General features: G+C 37.5%; 1 protein-coding gene across 1 annotated transcript; it reads left to right on the forward strand.

The window, feature by feature from the left end:
• Positions 1–5,314: 5,314 nt before the first annotated feature.
• Positions 5,315–24,214, forward strand: LOC100927767 (zinc finger protein 91-like). The gene is made up of 3 exons (XM_023500048.2): positions 5,315–6,981; position 7,080; positions 22,429–24,214. The coding sequence occupies exons 1-3, from the start codon at positions 5,330–5,332 to the stop codon at positions 23,428–23,430; spliced, it is 2,655 nt and encodes an 884-aa protein (XP_023355816.2). The 5' UTR covers positions 5,315–5,329; the 3' UTR covers positions 23,431–24,214.
• Positions 24,215–24,780: the final 566 nt, after the last annotated feature.

Here is a 24,780-nt window from a genome sequence, read left to right on the forward strand (position 1 = left end):
TTGGTTGCCACCTGAGATTCATTCACATAGTGAAAGGTCTCTCCCCCACACCTTACTCCATTATCTTGACCAGCTTTCCAAGAGGGCTTTTCCAAGGGCTTTAGAGAAAAATATTTCTTAATCGTTTCAATTTTACTATAAGTGAAGTTTTAGATATGCTTCTACATGTTCCTCCATGCCCCTCTGATACAATTGCACTTATACCTTTTGTGCCTCAGTTTCTCTGCCTGCTCATCTCCTCCTCTTAGTTTTCCTGGCTGCCTTCAGGTCTAAGCTCAAATCCCACTTTCTACTAGAGCTTTTCCTGGTATATACCTGTATATGCTGCTAGTTCTTCCCTCTGAAATCACATTCCAGTTATTCTGTATATATCTTTTAATATGCATAGCTATTTACATATTGGGGCAGCTAGATGGTGCTATAGTACACAGAGAGCTGGGCTTGAAATCAGGAAGACAGCTTCTTGAGTTCAAATCTGACTTCAGACACTTAGCTGTGTGACCTTGGGCAAATCACTTAACCCTATTTGCCTCAGTTCTTTATCTGTAAAATGACTTGGAGAAGGAAATAGCAAATCACCTTGGTATCTTTGCCAAGGAAATCCCAAAAGGGGCTGTGAAGAGTCAGCTACCACTGAAAAATAACAAAATTTACACATTATTTTCCTCATAGAATGTGAGCTCCTCGAGAATTTAGTCCAATCAAAAATCATTAATAATAGTAGGCACTTGTGCTTGCTATGTGCCAGGCACTGTGCTAGGGATATAAAGAAAAGCCAAAACAGTCCCTACTCCCAAGGAACTATTAGTCTAGTGGGGATGATAATATACCAATGACTTGAACAAATAAGATATCTACAGGGGAAGGGAAAAGAAAGGGAAAGGAACAATCGTTTATATTGTACCTATTATGTGCTGGGCTAAGGGTTGTTGGGTGTTTTGTTTAAATAAATATCATCTTGTTTTATCCTTGGAATAACCTTGGGAGGTAGGTACTATTATTCCTTTTTTTTCATCATACAGTTTGGGAAACTGAGGCAAGCAGAGATTAAGAATTTTGCTCTGAGTCACATAGTTAATAATTTTCTGAGGTTGGATTTGAACTGAAAAATTCTGACTCCAGGAATGGTGCCGTGTGCCCTGTTCCACCTAGTTGCCATGGATAAATTAGATAATCTTAGGAGAGAAATGGAGAGAATCTCAGAGAAGGCACTAATATTAATGAGGCTCCAGGAAAGCAGGATTTTTATCTTAGATCTTGGGAAGCCAGGGAAATCAGGTAGCAAAGACACGTAGGAAGCACATTTTAAGTCTAGGTATTGAAACAGCCAGTTTTGTTGCAAAGAATGGCAAGGACTCTAAGTTTCTGAAAGTATAGTGTAAGAAGACTGGAAAGGTATGAAGATGCTGGGCTCTGAAGAACTTTTTTTTTAATAACTTTTTATTGACAGAACCCATGCCAGGGTAATTTTTTTACAACATTATCCCTTGCATTCATTTCTGTTCTGATTTTTCCCCTCTCTCCTTCCACCCTCTCCCCCAGATGGCAAGCAATCCTATACATGTTAAATAATTACAGTAGATCTTGGATACAATATATGTGTGCAGAACCGAACAGTTCTCTTGTTGCTCAGGGAGAATAGGATTTAGAAGGTATAAATAACCCAGGAGGAAAAACCAAAATGCAAACAGTTTACATTCATTTCCTAGTGTTCTTTCTTTGGGTGTAGCTGCTTCTGTCCATCCTTGATCAAATGAAATAAGTTAGATCTTCTCTTTGTCAAAGAAATCCACTTCCATCAGAATACATCTTCATACAGTATCGTTGTTGAGGTATATAATGATCTCCTGGTTCTGCTCATTTCGCTCAACATCAGTTCATGTAAGTCTCGCCAAGCCTCTCTGTATTCATCCTGCTGGTCATTTCTTACAGAACAATAATATTCCATAACATTCATATACCACAATTTACTCAACCATTCTCCAGTTGATGGGCATCCATTCATTTTCCAGCTTCTGGCCACTACAAACAGTAGTATCTCTTTGGGGTATAAGCCCAGTAGAAACACTGCTGGATCAAAGGGTATGCACAGTCTGATAACTTTTTGGGCATAATTCCAGATTGCTCTCCAGAATGGCTGGATGTGTTCACAATTCCACCAACAATGTATCAGTGTCCCTGTTTTCCCACATCCCCTCCAACATTCCGTGTTATCTTTCCCTGTCATTCTGGCCAATCTGACAGGTGTGTAGTGGTATCTCTGAAGAACTTTTAAAAAACTAAACAGAATTGACATTTGATCCTGGAGCTCATAGGAAGCTATTGGAGACTATTCACTAGTGGGGTTGATGTGACTGGACTGGTGTTTTAGGGAGATCACTTTGAGAGCTGAATAGAGGATGGACTGAAGTGGGGAGAAAACTGAGTCAGGGATGGGGGGCAATCAACAGGCTAAGGTCTCCACGCAGGGGAGAATGATCAAGATGGTGATGTCTAACACAGAGATGGGCATATAGTGAAAAACTTCATTAATGTTTCTTGATTGACTGCCTGCACATAGTAGGCACCAGATCAATATTTATTATAGAGATTATAATCTCTCTGAATCAAATGAAATATATTTGCAAAGAGTTTAGCACAGTATACTTGCGCATAATAAACACTACACAAATGTTTGTTATTGTTGTTATTATTACCTGATTTCTGGATCAAATGAGCCTGGCATGTTAATAAATGCACATTTCTTTCCCTTTCCCTCCTCACTTTGCTGTAGCAGATCTTATCTAGAGTATCGGGTTTAGTTCAAGGAGTTATGGTTCAGGAAGGACATTTACAAGCTAGACAGAATCTAACCCTAAAATGCAGCTGAGTAGTTTGCAGTCCCACATAGAGGAGGATTTTAGCTGGATGAATTCAAAATGTTTAGATGGAAAAAAGAAATCTGGGGAAGCATCATGGCTGTTGAAGAGTCATGGAAGAAACACTAGACTTGGTCTGTCTTTCCCCAATCAGCATAACTAGGAACAATGGGTGAAAGAAACTTAGAAAACAACCGAGGCTAGAAATTTGAGATAACTTGAAAAGTAGGAAACCTGGCAAAAAGCAGAATGTGTTACCTTTGGCAGTTTTAAGTTCCTCCTTATTGGGTGGACATCTTCAGGCAGCTGTTATGGTTGTAGGTCTTTTAGCCTACAGAGGGGCTTCCTTGTTGGTGTCCAGTTTGGTATCCAAGATGGTATCCAAATTCCCAACTCTTCCAGTTTTTATCTTTTGCACTTCGGAGACTCAGAGTGTAGGCAGATGATGATGAAGGAGGGTTTCCTGGAGGGAGTCCTTGAAAGCTGAGAAGCTGAGAGACCCAAGCAGGACTGAGAGAATGGGGGAAGAGAGACTATTGGATGCGTAGATTTTCATGTCAAAGGAAAACTAGAGATCTGGTGGGTTAATTCTCACTCCACAGCCCCAAATCAGGACCAGTTGGCTGCAATCTTCTCATTTGATTGGAATAGGAACAGAGAGCTGGGGATCTTTAGTTCTTCCCTTATCAGCTAAATTCTTTTAATATACCTTTATATTTGGAGCCTCCACTCCCTTTCCTTTCATTCTTCTGAAGTCCATGAAATTTGTCTTCTACTAATATGACTTAAGTAAAACTCAAATTTCATTTATTAATAACTTTTCAATGTTATCAAGAATCTCTTAACTGCTAAATCTAATGGTCTTTCCTCAGTCTTCATTCTTTTTTATGTCTTAGCAACATTTGCCATGGTCACGGTCTCTTCACAGACATAATTTCATTGGGCCCCAAGAAATGAATGTGGTTCTCTTCATACTTGTCTCATCACTTCTCCTCTGTATTTATACAATTTTAATTGATGCTACTACATCTAACTCAGATTATTCGATAGGTTCTACCTGGGACCATCTCTTTTCTTTCTATATTCTCCCCATTGATACTTTAGTAGGCAACTTGAAATTAGAAATATTGCTGTGCAACTTCCTACTTCAGAGTGGTTCTCCATATTTTGTCCTCCAAGCCATGGGGATGTCTCTTCATGAAGAGCAAATGCCACAGAAGCTCAGAGACAGAATGATCATGGGAAATATTCTATTTCATATATTTTGGGGTTCTAGCTTAATATTTTTTAATCTCTTTTACCCACAGATCCATAAACTTATTGGTGAAAACTGCTGTAGGCTACAGCAGCTATCTCTGTTTTATATGTATACACACATTTATTCAACATCAGAAGATTCATTTTGGAAGGAAGCCTTACAAATGTAATGAATGTGGGAAAACATTCATTTAGAATTAATCAAATATTATTTAACATCAGATGATGTAATATTTTAAATACGCATACATAAACATACAAACATATATATATGAAGGAGAATAATAAAAACCTACGTATCCCAGGATTGGTACAGGGGAATTGTTTTGTACACAGAAAGTACCTCATAAATATTGATTTACTTTTTTACCCTGGGAAAGACACAACTCTACAAATCTCACCCAGTTCCTCATGTATAAAATAGACATAAAATGTCCATAGTACTTTCATCACAGAGTTGTTATGATCAAATAATGAAAAAAAAGATAAAATCTTAAAGATCCATAACATTGTCCCATATATTTATAATGATGAATTAGGATCAATAGATCAAAACTACAAAGAAGCATACTAAGAGATTCTGGTCTAATAATGTCATTTTGCTTATATGAAAACTTAAGCCAAGGAAGAGCAAGTAATTTAGTCAAAGTGATTTGCCCAGAGTAGTAAATAATAGATCTGAGACTTGAACTCAAAGCTTCTGATTCAACATCCAAGTAACTTTCTTTTTGCAGTGCTTCCTTCTCCTAGTGATATTAGGCTCTTGGTCTTGAAGTGATGAAGATCTGGGTGCTGATACCAGATGGTTTTCCCTGATCCTTACTCTTCTTTTGGATAGTTCCTCTTTTTCTCACCTTTTGTGCTTTATTTTCTTACCTCTTATGAATCAATGACCAAGATAGTTATCTTCTTCTAATTCACTGATCTGAATATGCCATATGCCAGTCTTTTTCAGTGATCTATCCACCCTCTATGCTCAGTTTATGCAGAGGGAATCTCCATCTCAAATCTTTAATTGTTTCTCCACTATTTCTCCATGTTTCTGACCATTCTCTCCACAGACAACAGGACAGATGTGAGATTGTTCAACATCATGTACTTCCTTTCTGTCAGCAACATCTACAGCTGTACGCATCAATTCATCCCTCACTTTCCTTTCGCCGAGCCCAGAGAAATAGGGACATTCACGTTTTATATTAATTTTTTTTCCAGATATGGAGTTGAGGAGTGAGACCACAAAGGCAACTCCAAAAGAAAACATTACAGGAGAAGAATCATCCCATGGGGTAAAAGTAGAAAGACTCATGTGGTCTGATCTTTGCTATTCTACTTTTAGGGAAATTGGGAAAAGTGAGAGTCAGAAAAAAAGACAGCAGATAAAACCGGGGAATAACGTAAGAAAAATGACTAAACAGCAACAGATCCTTACTGGAGACAACTGTTGTAAATATAACGAATGTGGTAAAGCCTTCAGTCAACACTCAAATCTTACAGAACATAAGAAGATCCCTAGTGGAGAGAAACCTTTTAAATGTAATGAATGTGAGGGAGCCTTCACTTGCATCTCAAGACTTAATCGACATCAGAAGATTCATACTGGAGAGAAGCCTTATAAATGTAATGAATGTGAGAAGACCTTCATTCAGAGTTCAAATCTTATTCGACACCAGATGGTTCATACCGGAGAAAAGCTTTTTAAATGTAATAAATGTGGGAAAGCATTCACTCGAAATTCAAGACTTATTCGACATCAGAAGGTTCATATTGAAGAGAAACCTTACGTATGCGATGAGTGCGGAAAAGCATTCATTCAGAGCTCAAATCTTACTCGACATCAGAAGATTCATACTGGAGAGAAGCCGTATAAATGTAACGAATGTGGGAAAGTATTCACTCGCAAGTCAAGACTTATTCGACATCAGAAGATTCATACCGGGGAGAAGCCGTATAAATGTAATGAGTGTGGGAAAACCTTCATCCAGAGCTCGAATCTTATCAGACATCAGGTGATTCATACTGGAGAGAAGCCTTACACATGTAATGAATGTGGGAAAGCCTTCATTCAGAGTTCAAAGCTTGTTAGGCATAAGATGGTCCATACTCGAGAAAAGCATTACAAGTGGAACAAATGTGGGAAAGCCTTCAGTCAGGGCTCAACCCGCATTATGCATCAGATGATTCATATTGGAGAGACACCTTATAAATGTAGTGAATTTGGGAAAGCCTTTGGTCAATGCTCAAACTTGACGGAACATAAGAAGATCCCTAGTGGAGAGAAACTTTTTAAATGTAACGAATGTGAGAGAGCCTTCACTTGCATCTCAAGACTTAATCGACATCAGAAGATTCACACTGGAGAGAAGCCTTATAAGTGTAATGAATGTGGGAAAACCTTCAATCAGAGCTCAAATCTTATTCGACACCAGATGATTCATTCGGGAGAGAAGCTTTACAAATGTAATGAATGTGGGAAAGCCTTTACTCGCAAGTCAAGACTTATTCGACATCAGAAGAATCACACCGGAGAGAAACCTTACAAATGTGATGAGTGTGGGAAAACTTTCATTCAGAGTTCAAATCTCATTCGCCATCAGATGATTCATATTGGAGAAAAGCCTTATAAATGTAACGAATGCGGGAAAGCCTTCATTCGAAAGTCTCACATGATTCTACATCAGAGGACACATATTAGAGAGAAGCCTTATAAATGTAACGAATGTGGGAAAGCGTTTATTCAGAGCTCAGACCTTGATAAGCACTGGAGGATTCATACTGGAGACACACCTTATAAATGTAATGAATGTGGTAAACCTTTCATTACAAACTCATCCCTGGTTAGACACCAGCGGATTCATACTGGGCAGAAGTCTTAGAAATTCAATCAAATAATTCTATAACTCTGTTATTTGGAAACATTCCTTCAAAGGTAAAGTCTTATTCCACAGCAGAGGATTCATACTACAGAGTATAGTTACCAAGTTTCTAACATATATTAATTTTGGGGATTTCAGAATGAGAAATCTGAATATTTGGGAATTTGTGGAATCAAAAATTATTTGGTATTTTCCATAACATTTCATGTTTTAAAATAATAAGTGATCATCATAAGACATTTAATCATTTTTTTCTGATGTGATTATATGAAAAGTTTCAGTTTTTCCTATGAAAACTGATATAATAAATTTCATGGATTATTACCATTGTGAAACAATATGTTGAGACCATGGTTTAAAATATTTGGCAACAAATTGACTGATTTCATTTATTTTTCTTGAACTCTGTATTCAACATTCTTCATTCTCTTCATTCATTATTATGAATCTTAAAATTGTTTAATAAATAAAAAATGTTTAGTATTTGTGAAAAATAATCCATGACATAGCAAATATTAAAACCCTAGATAATGTCAGTAAACATTCTTGGGTAGGATTTGTGTAATGTAGCATTCAAATCTCCTCCCAAGGAACATTACAGAGATGTGTGTTATGTGTTGAATTTGTCAATTGAAGGACTTGCTGTCACTTCTAAAACTGATTTCTTGAAGTACCACTCCTATGATTTGTATAATATAATATGGGTATACAATTATTCATTTTTCTTTTCTTTTCAAGAAAGACTCACTATCAGCATCAGACAGGACCATGAACACATATCCTAACATGGCAAGAGTTACAAGCAAGACTGAATTATTAGATCATTACAGCTTCTCTCCTGCATAGGTGCTTCTGTCTCCATTCCCAGAAATGTCTACTTTAACATTCAGCAATTGGATTCCTCAGAATCAGATACCACTCTGTTGATTGTTAACCTTTCATTCTTGAAAATCATTCACAATCATTTCCCCCAAATTTCTCAAGTGATTTTTCATGGGATTCAGGAAAAAAAATACAAATTTCCTCAGAAATGCCTGGAAGGAATTCCTGCACGGAAATACTCCTGGAGATAAAGAATTTGGGGAAAAAAATCACCCAGAACACAAAATTTATTTGACAGCAAAAGGTTCACATGAGAGAGAACTTTTATAAACATACTCTATTTGGGAAAAGATTTCAGTCTCACTTATAACTGTAATGATTCATACTGTAGAGCTGTTTTATAAATAAAATGAATATGGGAAAGTATCTGGTCAAGACTTAGTCCTTCTAAGGCACTGGAAAAGTTTATTGGAACATAGCCACATTCATTCATTTATATGAATATTAATGCAGTCTGTGGCTGCATTTGCTCTAATAAGGTAGAATTGAGTAACTGTAACAGACTGTATATGGCAGTCTCATCACTTCCTACTCTTGCTCAATGTACCAGAAATCTTAGTGACAGTTATATAACTCAACAGTGTTTTGAGTGCCATGGATATCACTGTACTGTGACATTTTTTTATTGCTAGTGCACACCCATAATGTCAAAAGAAGAAAAAAAAATTTTATTATAATTTTTAAAGTTTGAGACCAAGATCGAAATTTTTCTCTAAAAAAAGAACCTCCCTCATTTACTATTATAAAACACTGAATGACTTTGGGAAGTAGCTTTTCTCACAGAGTTGATAATGTTTCTCAATGGTTTCATGCTAAAATTTTTATGTTTACATATGAAACATACTGTGATAAAGTCAGTTCAGTGAAAATATTTGAATCTTAGATATTGTCAAGCTGATTTTTATACTTTCTGTGCTGTCAGAAGTTGAAAGAAGAGACAAGATCTCTATTCCCTCACAGATATGCAGCAATTACATTGTCTGAGCTCAAACTACAGTTCTAGTGTATTTTTCAGATCTTGATGCCAGTGCAAAAAAAAAATCTCTTATTTCAAAATCCATTTAATTGGATAATTGAGCTTCTACCTGCCCTTCAATAAGAAGAGATTAATCTACAAAGAAATGACATGCTGAAAGGCAAATATCAAGAGAAGAAACTTATATAGCATTCCATCAAGATCTTCCAAGCATCATATATGTTCAATTAAAATCATGTGCTCGTGGATAGATATCAGTATTTGGCAGTACTTAACTGTGTGAAAAGACATTTTTAAAGATAATTTCATAGTCTCGTGCCAGATCAGCATTAACAGATAAACACATGAAACTGATTTTGATGATAGGGAATATTAACTTTGAACCCCTATTAAGCAAAATGTTATTCCAGAAAAATTAAATTCTCATTAATGGACCTACAAAAAATGTACTTGTTAATAACATTTTGAATTTCATCAATAAAATTTGTGGAAAATTTTTTCTCTCTCGTTATATATATACCCTCATAATATTCTTAATTTTGCCTTTTGGCCCACAAAGTCTAAAATATCTACTCTTTGGTCCTCAAAGAAAAATATTTGCCCAACCTTGCTATGGAGGATTCATAGAAGTGTAAAAAAAAATCACCAATAAGCTTTTTCAGACAATTCAAATCTTACTCAATTTCAGAGGATTAATAATGAAAAAGCCAAGCCTTATCTAATTAGTTGAGGTCAAGTGATTCTAGAACTGAAAGAGACCTTAGAGATGATTGTTCAACCTCTTGTTATAGAGAAGAAAACAGGAGGAGAGAAATTTACAGTTGGAACCTTTCTGATTCCAACTGCAATGTTGCAATTAAATGTGTTTCTTGTAATTAACAATGATCTTTAAGAAATACTTTTTGAATCATTCTGTAACTATTCATTGATTGTTAAAATTCAAACCCTTCATATTTATTGATTTACCTTATAAATTTGATTTGGCTTCTGATCTTTTCTTCTTTATTGTGGTGCTTGGAGAAAGTAAAGTCAGTCTTCCATATAATCCAAAATTTCTTCATCCAATAAACATATTTTATCTTTCCATCTTTCTCATTGTTTGAAGACCTCCCTCTGATTTTCTATTCTTTTATCATCTTCCGTGTATACTAGCCATACTCTCCTCAGTCATTAAAAGTTGTTGGAAAAGTTCTTTTGTTTTCTTGAATCCCTTGTCTCATCTTGTCCTTGGCCAATCACACTCCAATAAACTGTTCTAGTTCTTCCATGAATTTAGGACTGCCACTCCATCCTGTTTGTATCTGGTATTACCTATAACGCTTTCACTCCCTAGTATTTCAGCTTACTCATGTCCCATGACCTTCTCCTCAGCACTTGAGCTACACACAGAGATGATCCCTGAACCTTTGATCTTGTATATTCTACTTTTATATTTGTGAACTCTGAAATTCCTTTATCTGATCCGAGTCTGTTACCATTTCACTCTCCCCTGATTTGCAATCCCAGACCCTTTTCTTGATGCTCACGGCCAATCCCTGCACTCCCAGATCATCACCCCTACACTGGCGAAACTCTCCTCAATTTCCCCCCTGGTGAATCAGTTTCTTTCCACACTGTCTCCTTCTCTCAGGTCCTTTGCTTCTTCATCTTATTGTTCATCAAGCCTCGCTAAGTCTCAAACTTGGATTAGCCCTGACATCTACTACCTTCATACCTATTCATGTACTGCTGAATGAAACCCGAACAAATCACAGAACTGCTGAATGGGTCCCTAACACATAATGATATAAATAATAAAACTACAGCAATGTGACTATGTTACTTTCCTAACTGACTCACCACTTCACTCCCCACAGCACTTTCCCCCAAACCTCTTCTTCTTTCTGCAAGTCACCAATGGCTCTGAATCTTGCCTCGTTAAAATTGAATTTATTTGTCAGGAGTTTTCTCTTATCCTTCTTCATCCTGCTTCCCTCAGATGTTACTATTTCCTCCTCCATCTCTGTCTTACACAAGGAATTTACCCATCTCCTTGCCAAGGTGAAGTTCTTTCATGCACGTGATCCGATTCCATCCCGTCTTCTACAGAAGATTGTGCCATCTGTCTTCTCTACTTTTATTAATCTTTGGGGGGGGGCAATCAATGGATTCTTGTAATTGACATTTTGTTTCCTATGGTTAAAAATTCTGGGCAATTTATTTTAATTACTTTTGACATTTTAACGTTCAGGATTATTTGTCTCGTGATGCTCTTCCACCAGCCTCCAAACATTCTGTCCACAGGGATTTGACAAGAAAAACAAAAGCGATCCCTACCCTTTCTTGTGGGAGACAAAAGTAGAAATTAATGTCGTGTATACAAGACTGAGGGAGACTAGAGGAAAGTCAATGCAAAAGAGGAAGCCATTGGAAGCTGAAACCATGAAAGGCCTCCAGCCAGAAGATAGGATTGGAGCTAGAGAATCTATAAGAGAGATTTTGAGGAGATGAAGAAGATGAATATTATTGTCGTTATTTCTGGCTTCAGGGAGAGAAGGCTAAAGAAAGTAGAAGGACATGAAAGAGAACATGAAGTAAGGAGGCTAGGAGTGATTCCCAAGAGAGGAATGTTGACAAGGCAAGGTAAATAAGAAGTGGTGAAGGAGACAAGTTGGCAGGCAAAGAAGGTATAATGTGAGAGTGCACACAGGAGAGAGAGAGAGAGAGACAGAGAGAGACAGAGAGAAGCAGAGACAGAGAAAGAGATGGAGAGAGACAGAGACAGAGATGGAGAGAGACAGAGACAGAGAGAGAGAGACAGAGAGAGAGAGAGAGAGAAAGAGAGAGAGAGAGACAGAGAGAGAGAGAGAGAGAGAGAGAGAGAGAGAGAGAGAGAGAAAGTCAGTGGCAGAGCTAGTCATGAAGTGGGAGAATTCACCAGAGGAAGAATAGAGGGAAAGAGGGAATGTAGGAGAAGAAGTATGAGCTTGTGGGCCTCCAGCAGCCCCAAAATCTACCCCAGTGATAATACAGTGACTCCTCCCCCAATGAATGAGTTATCCCCAAGATAGTTGCTTATTAATTTAAGGAAGATCCTTCTGGTAGAGAGATGGGTTTTTCCTCCAGCATTCCCAAGTCAAGTCAGACTGAGCCTGGAACTGACCTCAAGGGTAAGCTCTGATTTAACTAGGATTGGGACCATGTTGGAACCGTTGGTACCTAGCTGGATCCTGAGCCAGCTGCAGGCCTTGGTGCAGGTGATAGAGATCATTAGGTCCCCAGTCGTTTCCAGCCCCTTACCAAACACCCTAGCATCAGAGCTCACCTCAGCAGCTTCCTGACCTCTCTAGCCACCTCACAAGAAGTTGTAGAAGGTGCTTCCTCCATAAAAGTTCCAGTGGCTCCAGCAGTCCGTCCTCATGAAGACGGATAGCTTTGTAGGTTCCAGACCTGTGAGCTGCTATATACGTCCAAAACTCACTAAGGTCCTCTCTTCAGTCTTGCTCAATCTCCCTCAATGCACTTCTCCCCCAACATACACAAAATCACAGCTCCAAACAAACTGTTAGATGGCTCAGACCCCCTTCACTATTAGTCCTCTTGCCAGCCCAGTAGCAGCCAAAGACTGGGGGAGAGGAGGAAGAGACTGGTGCGTTCATGTTCCCTGCCTCCTAATTCCCAATGTCCCTGCAGGTCAGGCTTCTACTGCTCTTTTCTTCTGATTTTTAAGATGTTTTGATTTGAACAACCTTCAATGGTTTCTTCTAAATCAATTAATTTTCTCTTCATTTTGATAGAGGCATTTATTGTTTATTTTTCCGTTAAACAATTGTATTCATTTTTATAAATAAATAAAATTTTATAAAGATATTAAACTATAAGTTCTAAATATAATTATAATAACATAATTACAAATGAATTCATAGTATAAAATTAATAAAACATAAATGTGATTTATATTTATGCAATTATAAAATTTATTAAATAAAATTCTAAAATAAATTTGTAAAATTTATTAAATAACTATAAAATTATAAAATTTATTAAATTTCCTAACTAAATTCATAATAATAAAAATAAAACAATAACAAATTTATAAAATTATTAAAAATTTATTTTTGTAAATAAACATATTTTCTTATTTTTGGCAGTAGAAGAAAATCTGCCCCACCTATTTATCCCCTCTTCAATTGTACAAAACAAATAGAAAAGAAACCCAAATCCCTCCCAAAGCGAAAGACAGCTCCACAGATCAGAATAAATGCACTCTTTATGTTCTCTTTCCATTTTAAGTTCATTGTCTCTGTCAGGAGAATGATGTGGTTCTTCTTTAATAGTTTGGATTCCTAGTTTTTTGTTTCATTGGTGGATCAGAATCCTCAGACTTTTCAAAATGTTTTTCCATGTTGTGTTGTTTATTGTTGTTCAACCATTTGTAGTCGTGTCTGACTCTTTGTAACCTCATTTAGCGTTTTCTTGGCAAAGCTACTGAAGTGGTTGGCCATTTCCTTCTCCAACTCTTTTTACAGATAAGGAAATTGAGGCAGACAGAGTAAATGACTTACCTAGGGTCACACAGTTAGGAAATCTTCTGACTCTGGGTCTGACACTCTATGCACTGCACTTCCAAATTATCCTTTCTCTCCACACACATGATTATATATTTTGATGTTTTGTTATGTAAATGTCTCTAGTAAAATGCATCTTGCCTCAGTTACAAAAAGGCCAGAGGATAACTAGGGATATGTACATACACAGAGAGCCCAACTTTTGCCAATACATTGGGATTTTTTCTTAATTGGGAGTACAGAGAGAGTGTATCTTTACTCAGAACTTTTAATCTAAAAGAAACTCCCTAAAATCCAACAGAAGGAGCCAGTTTGAACCCAGAAGCCTTTATATTGTCCCTTAGGCTAATTATCATAAAAGCATGTAAAACACCCAACAAGCTATGGACGTGATGATTTATGGTCAGACATCATGGTAAAGGGCAGATTTCACCCAAGATTTCATCCTAAGAAATTTCTTCATAATTAGAACTGTCCCAAAGTGCAAGAAGGCAGCCCAAAGAGGCTCCATTCACTGAAGGTTTTATTTTTTGGCAGGGAGAAGAGGCAATTAGGGTTAAGTGACTTGCCCAGGATCATACAAGTATTAAGTATCTGAGGTCAGATTTGAACTCAGGTCCATCTTGACAATACCACCCAGCTGTCCCATCACTGGAGGTCTTTAAACAAAGTCTGGATGGGGCCTGTGGAAGACATTGGAGAGAAGATTCTTAACTGGATTCCGCTGTGGTTCTATCCAGGTCAGATGTTCTTCTTTCTGCCATTGGACCATTGGCTATGCTCAAAGGGCAAATATTCCCCCCCACCCCCAGGAAAGCCCAAAAACCCTGCCCCTGCTCTTGCCTCTTTCTTGGTATAGTCGTGTGCTCAGTAGAAGTGGAGGGCTCCTTTGAGCCTCCCACTTGCCTCTGTCAAGAGATATCCCATTCCACAGCTCAGGTTAAGTCCTGAATAAGGGGGGATCCTTAGGGGCCCTTGTTATTTGGTGGGAAGTAAGAGCTTTATCCCCAGGTCTTCTGGTAAATATTTAATAACTAGTTCTGCGCCTGGAGTTTAAGTATAATCAATAAAACAGAAAATCAAGCCCCCATTTGGTGCATTTGCCCATTTCTAAGTGCTCTCACCAGCCATTTTGACTCAACCACTCCACTAGTTCTGTTCCTCTGTGGCTATAGGAGCTGGTGCTGGAGGTCACAGGGAAGAGTAGAACTCTGAAACACTGGAATTGGGTGGGATTTCCTGAGGTCCTTCCTGAGATGAACTTCTGCCATGCAAGTGAGTTGGATTTAGGTAAGAGAGGGAAGTACCAGCCTCACTTTCTGGAGCCATCTGGCTCCAGCGGCAAGATATAGATCAGGACGACTGGAGATGGTCCTGGATTCCGTGGGAGACCTTGACCTTGTGAAGCAGAGATCTTTCCCGGTCTCGGTTTGCCTGAGGCAATACCCTTTCTCATCTGGACTGGAAGAAAGAAGAAACCCACATTCACACCAATACACACATAGTTGGGCATAGAAATGCATTTTGTCTGACAGGGAAATAAGAAGAAAAACAAAATAATGGAGCAGGAGATGAAGTGACTGTTGTTCAATCCTAACCAATTTTCTTAGCAAAGACTTACCATTTCCTTCTCTGGTTTATTTTACAAATCAGGACACTGTGGCAAATAGGTTAAGTGATTTGCCCAGGGTCACACAATTAGGAAGTATCTGAGGCTGGATTTGAACTCATGAAGATGAGTCTTCTTGACCCCGAGTCCAACACTCTGCATCACAGCACCACCAGCTAACTCCCTCCTAATAGATTAGGATACTTTCATCTCCTGCAGGGCATGTCCCCTAAGAGAAGGCAGCAAGGGGGAAGACTGGGCACCTTCCACCCGCAAGGTACATGGCAGCTGCTGCCTTCAGTTGTTGCCTCATTCCCCCAAAGTGGAGAACCTTTAAGGCAAAGAGGAGAAACCTTCCCTTTGACCTCAGTCTTCCCATCTCCTGCCATATCAATCCCCGAGGGAAGAGAAAGCGGAAAGCTGGTGGGGAGCAAGGACTTCTTCTGTTGTGTCGCTCTGACATCCTCCTCCTGCCCCTGCCTCCCTCGGACAGTCTTCCCTTTTCTCCAGATTTCTCTGGGAAATGGAATAGCACCTCCCACTCAGTGGACTACTCTCCCTCTCCATTACACCCTAAGCATTCTGAACCCCTCTAGGTCATTGTCCAAACTTCACTGTCCATCTTCCACCACTTGCTTCCTTAACCCCAGACCCTTCAAACCTCCCACCCTAAAGTTCCAAACAAATCCCCCCTCTTCTTCCCCTGGGTCCTCTGCAATGAATTTCTAGAGGCCACAATTATCCCTTCATTTAACATCTTTTCCTCTCTCCCTCCTTCCATCTTCTGGCTCCCATAGAAACCTGGCTCCCCTTAATGACACACTCTCCATGGCTTTCCCATTCTGGCTGCACCTTTACTCATTCCTTTCAGCTCACTGATGAAGATGGGAGAGTTGGAATATTCATGCAGAGATCCTTCCTCCTTTGAGGTTCAGTCTATTCATCTCTATTAGCTAATCATAATCCTGGTAGCTATTGTCTATAGAAATCCAGTGCAGTGACACTGTAGATAGAGTGCCAAGTCAGGAAGATTCATCTTCATGAATTCAAATCTGGCCTCAGAGACTTCCTACCTGGATTACCTTGTTTGCCTCAGTTTCCTCACCTGTAAAATAAGCCAGAAAGGAAAATGGGAAAACTACTCCAGTGTCTTTGCCAAGATAATCCCACAATGAGTCACAGAGTTGGGCATGAGTAAAACAACTCAACAACAAACTTTGGTTTGTAATCCTTTTTTCCTCAGTGAGTTCGGTACATGGCTCAAACTTGTTCTCTATTCCTCAACTCCTGCCTTTATAGTAGGACATTGCAACATATATATTTACTCTCCCTCAAATGATTAACCACTTAGTTTCTCAACCTGCTCATTTCCCATGACCTACTCACTATCTCACCCTAATTATATCCCAAATTTGGTCATAGCCTTGATCTTGCCTTCACTCACATTTGTACTACATCCAAGGTCAAGAATCTGAAATCCCCTTATGGGCCCATAGGCTGTTGGCTTTCCAGGTTTCTTTCTGCCTTCCCTTGCAGAATCCTACTCTTTGTGCACACTGATCTCCTGTCTCTCAATGTTTCAGTTCTTTCTCAGACTATCTCCCCAGTACTCTCTCTTCTCTTCCACATTGTGATCTCTTTGAGAGCCAATTCAACTCTATGCTGTCCTCCTCTCTTGAATTCCTAGACCTCTTATCATATTATTGATTATTCCTAGCCCACCCTCAATCTTGGATCCCACCCTTACTCTTCCATCAGTGTTCCTGAATGAAGATGAAAACATCCTGCAACCATTCTGACTGGATCCACTACAAATTATACTGCCTAACTTCAACTAGACCCTCACTGGGTGAGGTGAATTTATAAACAATAAAGAAGAAATAAAACAAATTATTAGGAACTATTTCACTCAATAATATACCAATAAAACCAGTAGCCTAAAATGAATAAATATTTACAAAAGAATATAAAATGCCTAGATTGGCAGAAAAGGAAAAAGAAGTCTTCAATAATACAGTCCTCTAAAAAGAAATTGAACAAACCATAAGTGAACCACCAGATGGAAAAACAAAACAAAAACAGGTTCAGACAGATTTGCAAGCAAGTTCCATCAGACATTTAAAGAACAATTCCAATGTTACATAAATTATTTCGGGGGAAATGGGTAAAGAAGAGATTCTACTAAATCACTTCTATAATATAATCTTAATACCTTATCCAGAAAGACTCAAAACAGAGAAAGAAAACTTTAAACCAATATTTCTAAGGAAAATTGAAGCAAATATTTAATACAAAATGTTAACTAGAAGATTATATGAACATATCTAAATCATCATGTAGTATATGCAAGGTGACTCAATATTAAGAAAACAACATAATTAACCTTATAAATTTAAAAAAATCATGGCATATTAATGGATGTGGGAAAATCTTTTGACAAGATTCAACACCCATCCCTTTTATAATACTAGAAATTATAGGAGTGAACAGAGCTTTCATTAATACTATATGATATGTACTTATCTATCTAAAAGTAAGGGTGAGTAGTATTTGTAATGGGAATAGAGATGTAGTAGAATAATGTCCCTTATCACCATGGCTGTTTAAAATAATGGTAGACATTCTTGCAATAGCAATATGACAAGAAAAAGAAATTGAGGGACTTTTTGTTATTGTTTAGTCATTTTCAGTCTTGTCCAACTCTTCATGATCCCATTTGGAGTTTTCTTGGCAAAGATACTGGAATGATTTGCCATTTCCTTTTCTAGCTCTTTTTATAATTAAAGAAACTGAGGTGAACAGTTTTTGTGTGGCTTATGATGATTTGATTAGAAAACCTTACTCAACCACAAAAACACTGAAAACAATTAACAACTCCAGCAAAGTCTCACTATACAAAATAAATTCACAGGAATGATTTACTGATAATATCTCAACTTTTACTCCATAGTCCTTCTAGAGAATCCTCAAGACTTGGGAGTTGGTTCCCCTCCCACTTTCCAAGGGAAGGTCCCAAACTTTCTCTTTTGGTGTCTCTAATACCCAAATGATACCGTCATCATATAGCTTTCAAAACCACGTTTCCATGTGGACTTTCTCCTAATATCTTTTGTACCTAATAACATGCTTCAGGTTCTAAGGCTCAATTTCTTCAACTATAAATGAGGATCATAATAGTATTTACCTCTCAGCATGGTTGTATCAAATAAAATAATTTTGGCAAGAGGACTCACTTCTTCCAGTCCTTGGCCTATAGCACATGCTTAATAAATTGTTTGTTCTCTCCCTCCCTTCCCTTTAATCACTTTTTATTTAATTGTCATATTTATGGCAATTTATCATGAATGCCTTTCAGAGTTCTGTCCTGACTCCCCCTTTTTCTTCCTACACACCATTCCCTGGGTTCCCTAGTATGTAACTGACCCAATAGAAAAATCTGTTAAATCATGTATTGGACTAACTGCCATCTAAGGAGGGGATGTGGGGAAGGAGAGGATAATTCGGAACAGAAGGCTTTGCAAGGGTCAGTGTCGGAAAATTACCCATGCATGTGTTTTGTAAATAAAAAAGCTTTAATAAAAATATCCATTTAAAATTATAAATAAAATCTTAACAAAAAGAAAAAAAAGAAAAATGTATTAAATCACTTTGTTGATCCAATATCATGCTCTATCGCTGAGCACAAGTCACTGGGATATCTATCCTGAAAAAAAAAACAAAAATTATGGGAGTCCTTGAGACAGAATGATTGTGATAAATGTCCACTACTGTGTTTCCCTCACAACCCTACCTCAATACTTCTGTCTCTTTCTCACTTGGATATCCAGAAATTTTTTGTGGATCTGGGGAAAGGGAAATACCCACAAGCTGGAGGGAAAAAATCAAATTCAGATAAATATTTCACATAAATTGAACTGGATGATAACCACCCTATCCCAAATTTGCTCAGAGAAAAGCAAAAATGCCATACAAATGTTATCTATTGTTGACTTACCTCTTACTCCAGGATTAAACCTTGAAACTCTGTAAACTTTTCTTTATTCTTCATCTTGTTATTTATGGGTCTTTTTCTGCATAGTACATTCATCAATGTGTTGTTACCATGATTATATCATGGAAAATATTTGACAAAACTGAAAATCTTATTAATACTCCAGATCCTTTTATTACAACCAACTAGGACCAATGAATCAAACTTCCCAAGGACAAATACAAAATCCTTTATTTAGGATTCTAAGCCAAGTCCTTCCTAACTTTCCTAATCTTTTGGCACCTTATTCCCCCCACATATCTTTGATCCAGAGACACTGGCCTCCTTGGTGTGCCACAAACAGAATGAGCCTCCTCTCCTTGCCACTTGTATTTTCTCTCCCTGTCTGCCATGCTTGGAATGCTGTCTCCTATTTCTACCCACTGACTTCCTTGATTTTTTAAAAAATAGGTACTAAATTCCCAACTTCCAAAGGAAGCCTTTCTCAAAACCTCTCAAGACTAGTACCTTTCCTCAAAGAGAATGTAACATACAAACTCAATACAGGGATAGAAATCTCTTACACTGCAGGGAAATGCTTTGGGATAAATTCGGGAGGGGGGATTAAAATCAAAGCAATTTTTAATCTGAGAGTGATCTATATAAATTGACATAAGTTGTACAACTCCCACCTCCATACTATCAGACATATCCTTCTGACCACAAGTATTTGGAACAACATTTATAGAAAACTTGAACATGAAAAATATTAGAATATTCTAAAATTCACTTTTGGGTTAAGATTCCAAAAAAGTAGCCCTTAATTAGTTCTTCCCTTGATAGACAGATACCCAAAGCATTTAGTAAGGGCTTATAATGTGCCACAAATGGGAATACAAACAAAAATCTTCAAAAAAGAATATTCCTGGCACTAAGGTTCTAATGAAGACACTCACCTCCCTTGTAAAAAAAGTGCTGAAAAGTAGAGGCAGTGAAGAAGGACACACAAATAGGAGCAAGGAGGAAAAAGTAGAGTAGGAATCATGAAATGGGACAAGTTTGAGGTGACCATGGCTGGAGTGCATACTTCTTCAAATAGAGTTTCTGGATAGAAACTCTTCAGGAAGGGGATGGGCAGGGCTAGGGCCCTAGTGTACCAGGGGCACACTGATACTGTGGGAAAGTTGGCCTGGAAGCTAGGCTGAGTTCAGGTTTGAATGGACTAATCCCTTCAAGTATTTAGCACTTCTACAGGAACCAAGGGGACCTGCTCCCTCTAAACAATACCTTAATCTCTTTTAAATGGAGACAAAGACAGTGCTTCTCGGTGGGCAGTAGCCCAATTCATTCAGGATATGGGGAATACAACAGTTTTTAAAAGATAATCTATTATTTCTATCCTTTTCCCATTTTGCTAAACTTCTTGATATTGACTTTCTCTGAATTTTTTTAAATCATGGAATACTATTATGCTACAAGAAATGACAAAAACCTGGAAAGACTTATTGGAAATGATGCAAAATAAAGTGAACAGAAGCAAGAAAACACTGTATACAGTAACATCGGTATTATATGATGAGCAATTGTGAATGACTTAAATATTCTTAGCAAAACAATGATTTCTTTATGCATACACGCACGCACACACGCACACACACACACACACACCTGTTTCTTCAGTATTTTATTTTCCCCAATTACATGAAAAAGCATTTTGTAACATTCATTTTTAAAAATTTTGAATTCCAAGTTCTTTTCCCTCCCTCCCTGTCTAACTCCCTCATCAAAAAGTTCAAGCAATTTGATATAGGTTACACATTTATAGTCATGCAAAACATATTTCCAGATTAGTCACGTGAAAGAAAACAAACAAAAAAACCAAAGAAAAATAAAGTTGTGTTTTTTAGAGTATGCTTCAATCTGCACTCAGACTCCCATCAGTTTTTTTCTGTGGAAGCAGATAGCATTTTTCATCATGTCTTTTAGAATCTTTAGATCATGATATTGCTGAAAATAGTGTTCTCCAGTTCTGTTTACTTTGCTTTGCACCATTTCAAATAAGTCTTTCCAGGTTTTTCTGAGAGAATTCTGGCTGTCATTTTTTGTAGCATAATAATATTCCATGAAAATCATATATCACAACTTTTTCAGTCATTCCCCAATTGATGGGCATCCCTTCAGCTTCCAATTCCTTGCCACCACATAAAGATCTGCCATAAATATTTTTGTACATATGGATTCTTTTCCTTTTAAAAAAATTTCTTTGGGAAACACATCTATGCATGATTTTAAAGCTCTTTAAGCAGAATTCCAAATTGCTTTCCTAAATAGTTAAATCAGCTCACATCTATGAACTTTCAAACAGGGAAAAGTCAGAAAAGGATTTTTAGATTACAGAAAATATTTCTTGATATTTCTAAGAAAAATTTAAAAGAGATTTCAAAAATGATTGCACATTGGACGCGGCTTTTTTCAACAATGAGATGATTCAGAGTTCCAATGATCTTGTGATGAAGAGAGCCATCTACACCCAGAGGGAGGACTGTGGGATTAAGGGTGGATCACAACATAGCATTTTAGTCTTTCTGTTGTTTGCTTGCATTTTATTTTCTTTCTCATTTTTTCCTTTTTGATTTGATTTTTCTTGTGTGCCAAGATAATTGTATTTATATATGTATGCATACATTGGATTTAACATATATATTTTTCATTTTTTATTATACTTTTTTATTTACAAGACATATGTGAATAATTTCTCAGCATTGACCCTTGCAAAACTTTCTGTTCCAACTTTTCCCCTCCTTCCCCCACCCCCTCTCCTAGATGGCAGGTAAACTAATACATTTAACTTATATTTTTTACCATGTTTAAAATATATGGGATTACTTGCCATCTAGGGGAGGAGAGTGGGAGGGAGGGGGAAAATTGGAACACAAGGTTTTGCAAGAGTTAATGTTGAAAAATTATCCATGCATATCTTTTGAAAATTAAAAAGCTTTAATTAAAAAAATTAAAAAATAAAGTTCCCAAATATCAAAATATATGTTGAGGGAAAAAAAAAGATTGCACAATATACGGCTTTTTCGAGGGGGAGGGAACTAATGGCATCGCTTACTTCCTCTCGAGTTTTTTCCCAAAGTTCAGAGCACTGATAATATTTGTATCTTATATTATTGTTTTTCAGAGTTGGAACACAGAAAAAAGGTCATAGAGGCAACTTCAAAAGAAAATACCCCTGAAAAAGAATCATCCCATGAAGGAAAGTCTGAAAAACTCAGCAGTGCTGATCATTGCTCATCTACTTGTGGGGAAAGTGAGAGCCAGGAAAAGAATCAGGAGGTAATATACGAAAAGAATTTGAGAAGCAGGAAGATTCAACTTGGAAATCACACTAATAAAGATAAGGAATACAAGAAAGCTTTCAGGCAATATTACAAAGACTGTGAGGTCGAGAAGCTTTATAAATGTAAAGAATGTGGGAAAACGTTCACTCGCAAGTCAAGAATTATTCGACATCAGAAGATTCATACTGGGGAGAAGCCGTATAAATGTGATGAGTGTGGGAAAGCTTTCATGGAGAGCTCAACTCTTATTTTACATCAGAGAATTCATACTAAAGAGAAGCCTTATAAATGTAATGAATGTGGGAAAGCTTTCACTCAAAATTCAACACTTGTAATGCACCAGAGAATTCACACTGGAGAGAAGCCTTATAAATGTAATGAGTGTGGGAAAGCTTTCAGTCAGAGCTCAAATCTTATTGTACATCAGAAGACTCATATTGGAGAGAAGCCTTATAAATGTAACGAATGTGGGAAATCCTTCACTCAAAATTCAACTCTTGTTAAGCACCAGAGAATCCATACTGGAGAGAAACCCTATAGATGTGAGGAGTGTGGGAGAGCCTTCACTCAGTACTCGACCCTTCTCAAGCACCAGAGAGTTCATAATGGAGAGAAGCCTTATAAATGTTTTGAATGTGGGAAAGGCTTCAGTGAAAGTTCAACTCTTATCATCCATCAGATAATTCATACTGGAGAGAAGTCTTACAAATGCAACGAGTGTGGGAAATCCTTCATTCAGAGCTCAAACCTTATCGTACATCAGAAGATCCATACTGGAGAGAAGCCTTATAAATGTAAAGAATGTGGGAAAGCCTTCACGCAAAGCTCGGACCTTTTCAAACACCACAGAATTCATACTGGAGAGAAGCCTTACAAATGTGATGAATGTGGGAAAGCTTTCATTCAGAGTTCATTGCTTATTAGGCATAAGATGATTCACACTGGAGAGAAGCCTTATAAATGCAATGAATGTGGGAAAGCCTTCAGTCGGAGTTCAAACCTCATTGTACATCAGAAGATTCATTCTGGAGAGAAACATCTTGTAAAAAATATGGAAAAGCCTTCTTGTGATATTAAGGAAGAAAAAATTCCCACTGATGAAGAACCTTTTTAATGTACCTGGTTTAAGAAACACTTCTGTGACATAACAACCAGCATATAACATTGGAAGTTGAAGAACGAAAAGGCATTTGTTAAAAATTTATTCAAGTCAAGTATTGAACTAATTGTTGAGTCTTCAAGTAATAAAAGACGATACTTCCTACTCTTTAGTTTAATTTAGAGAGACAGCATATTCACATTCAATCAGCTGCAAGATTGGGGGGAAGCACAACATCTTAAGGGTTCAAATATAAGGTCAATGGCAATATCCATCAATCCTTAGTATCTAGGTTTCTGTCCAACAGGGACTGCCCATCATAATTAGGGCTGGGGAAAGTAAAATTAAGGATCTGAGGGGAAGTATAGATTTTCTTTGGGAGGGGATTGGCATTTAAGGTCTTGTCAGAAATGGAAAGCTGGAAGGGCTATTGACAAAAAATAGAGGGAAGATGTGTGTGGAGAAGAGAAACTGAGATCCCAGTGGACACCAGTTGCCACTGGACCTTCTAGTCAATCCTGCATGAAATCTGAAATGACTTGCCAATGCCAAGAGAAAGCTATCATCTCATGCAGGATTAAATTCTTGGTAATGTAATAAATGTCTGAAAGCTTTCCAAGTCTTTTCCTGTAGAAATTCTCCTTCCAATTTTTCATTTGACTTTCTGGATTTCAACACCATGCCTCACTTTGACTCCCAATACAGAAACTCTTTCAGTACCTGTAATCTCCTCAAGAAGATCCCTTTTGACTTTCTTCCTAACCCTATCCTTATTCCTGACCCTTTCTCCCATTAGTGAATTCCTTCCCATGCCTCTATTTCGTTGAGGGTACCAAAATGACCATAAATAAATCTTAATTGTCCTTTCACGGTTTCTTCTGACTTTCTGAACTAAAATACCAAAAACCCTAAGCGGGTATCTGCACCTCTCCTCACCACCCCACTTTATAACTCCCTCCCAATTAAGTGGAAGCACCCTGAGAAAAGGACTGTCTGTCTGCTTGTATTTGTATTGCCAATTCTTAGCACTAAGCCTGACAAATATTAAGTCTTTAATCGATGATCCTTGATTGTCTCTGTTACACAATACAAACTGTACCAACATTAAAGAATTCACAGAAGAGAGGAAAACTAGTCATGCTTTAGCTATGAATTTGTGCTTCAAATTCTTTTTCTGTAATAATGAAATTGAAATAATAATTTCCCTTGATTCACATTTACTGAATATATTCAAGAATATACATTTATTGTTATAATTAATGAGTTCAATTTGCTTTCTAACATTTTCTTCTTATGTGTTTCCTGGGGAGAGTAAAATCTAGCATTCCACTCTCATTGGCACCAAAAAAAGTTATGATAATCATT

The sequence above is a fragment of the Sarcophilus harrisii genome, chromosome 3 (genome assembly GCF_902635505.1).
Source record: "Sarcophilus harrisii chromosome 3, mSarHar1.11, whole genome shotgun sequence".
Classification (NCBI taxonomy): domain Eukaryota; kingdom Metazoa; phylum Chordata; class Mammalia; order Dasyuromorphia; family Dasyuridae; genus Sarcophilus; species Sarcophilus harrisii.

Bases quoted from the DNA above. Each gene is read 5' to 3' on its own strand.
- LOC100927767 (XM_023500048.2), top strand. From the start codon at position 5,330: ATGGAGTTGAGGAGTGAGACCACAAAGGCAACTCCAAAAGAAAACATT.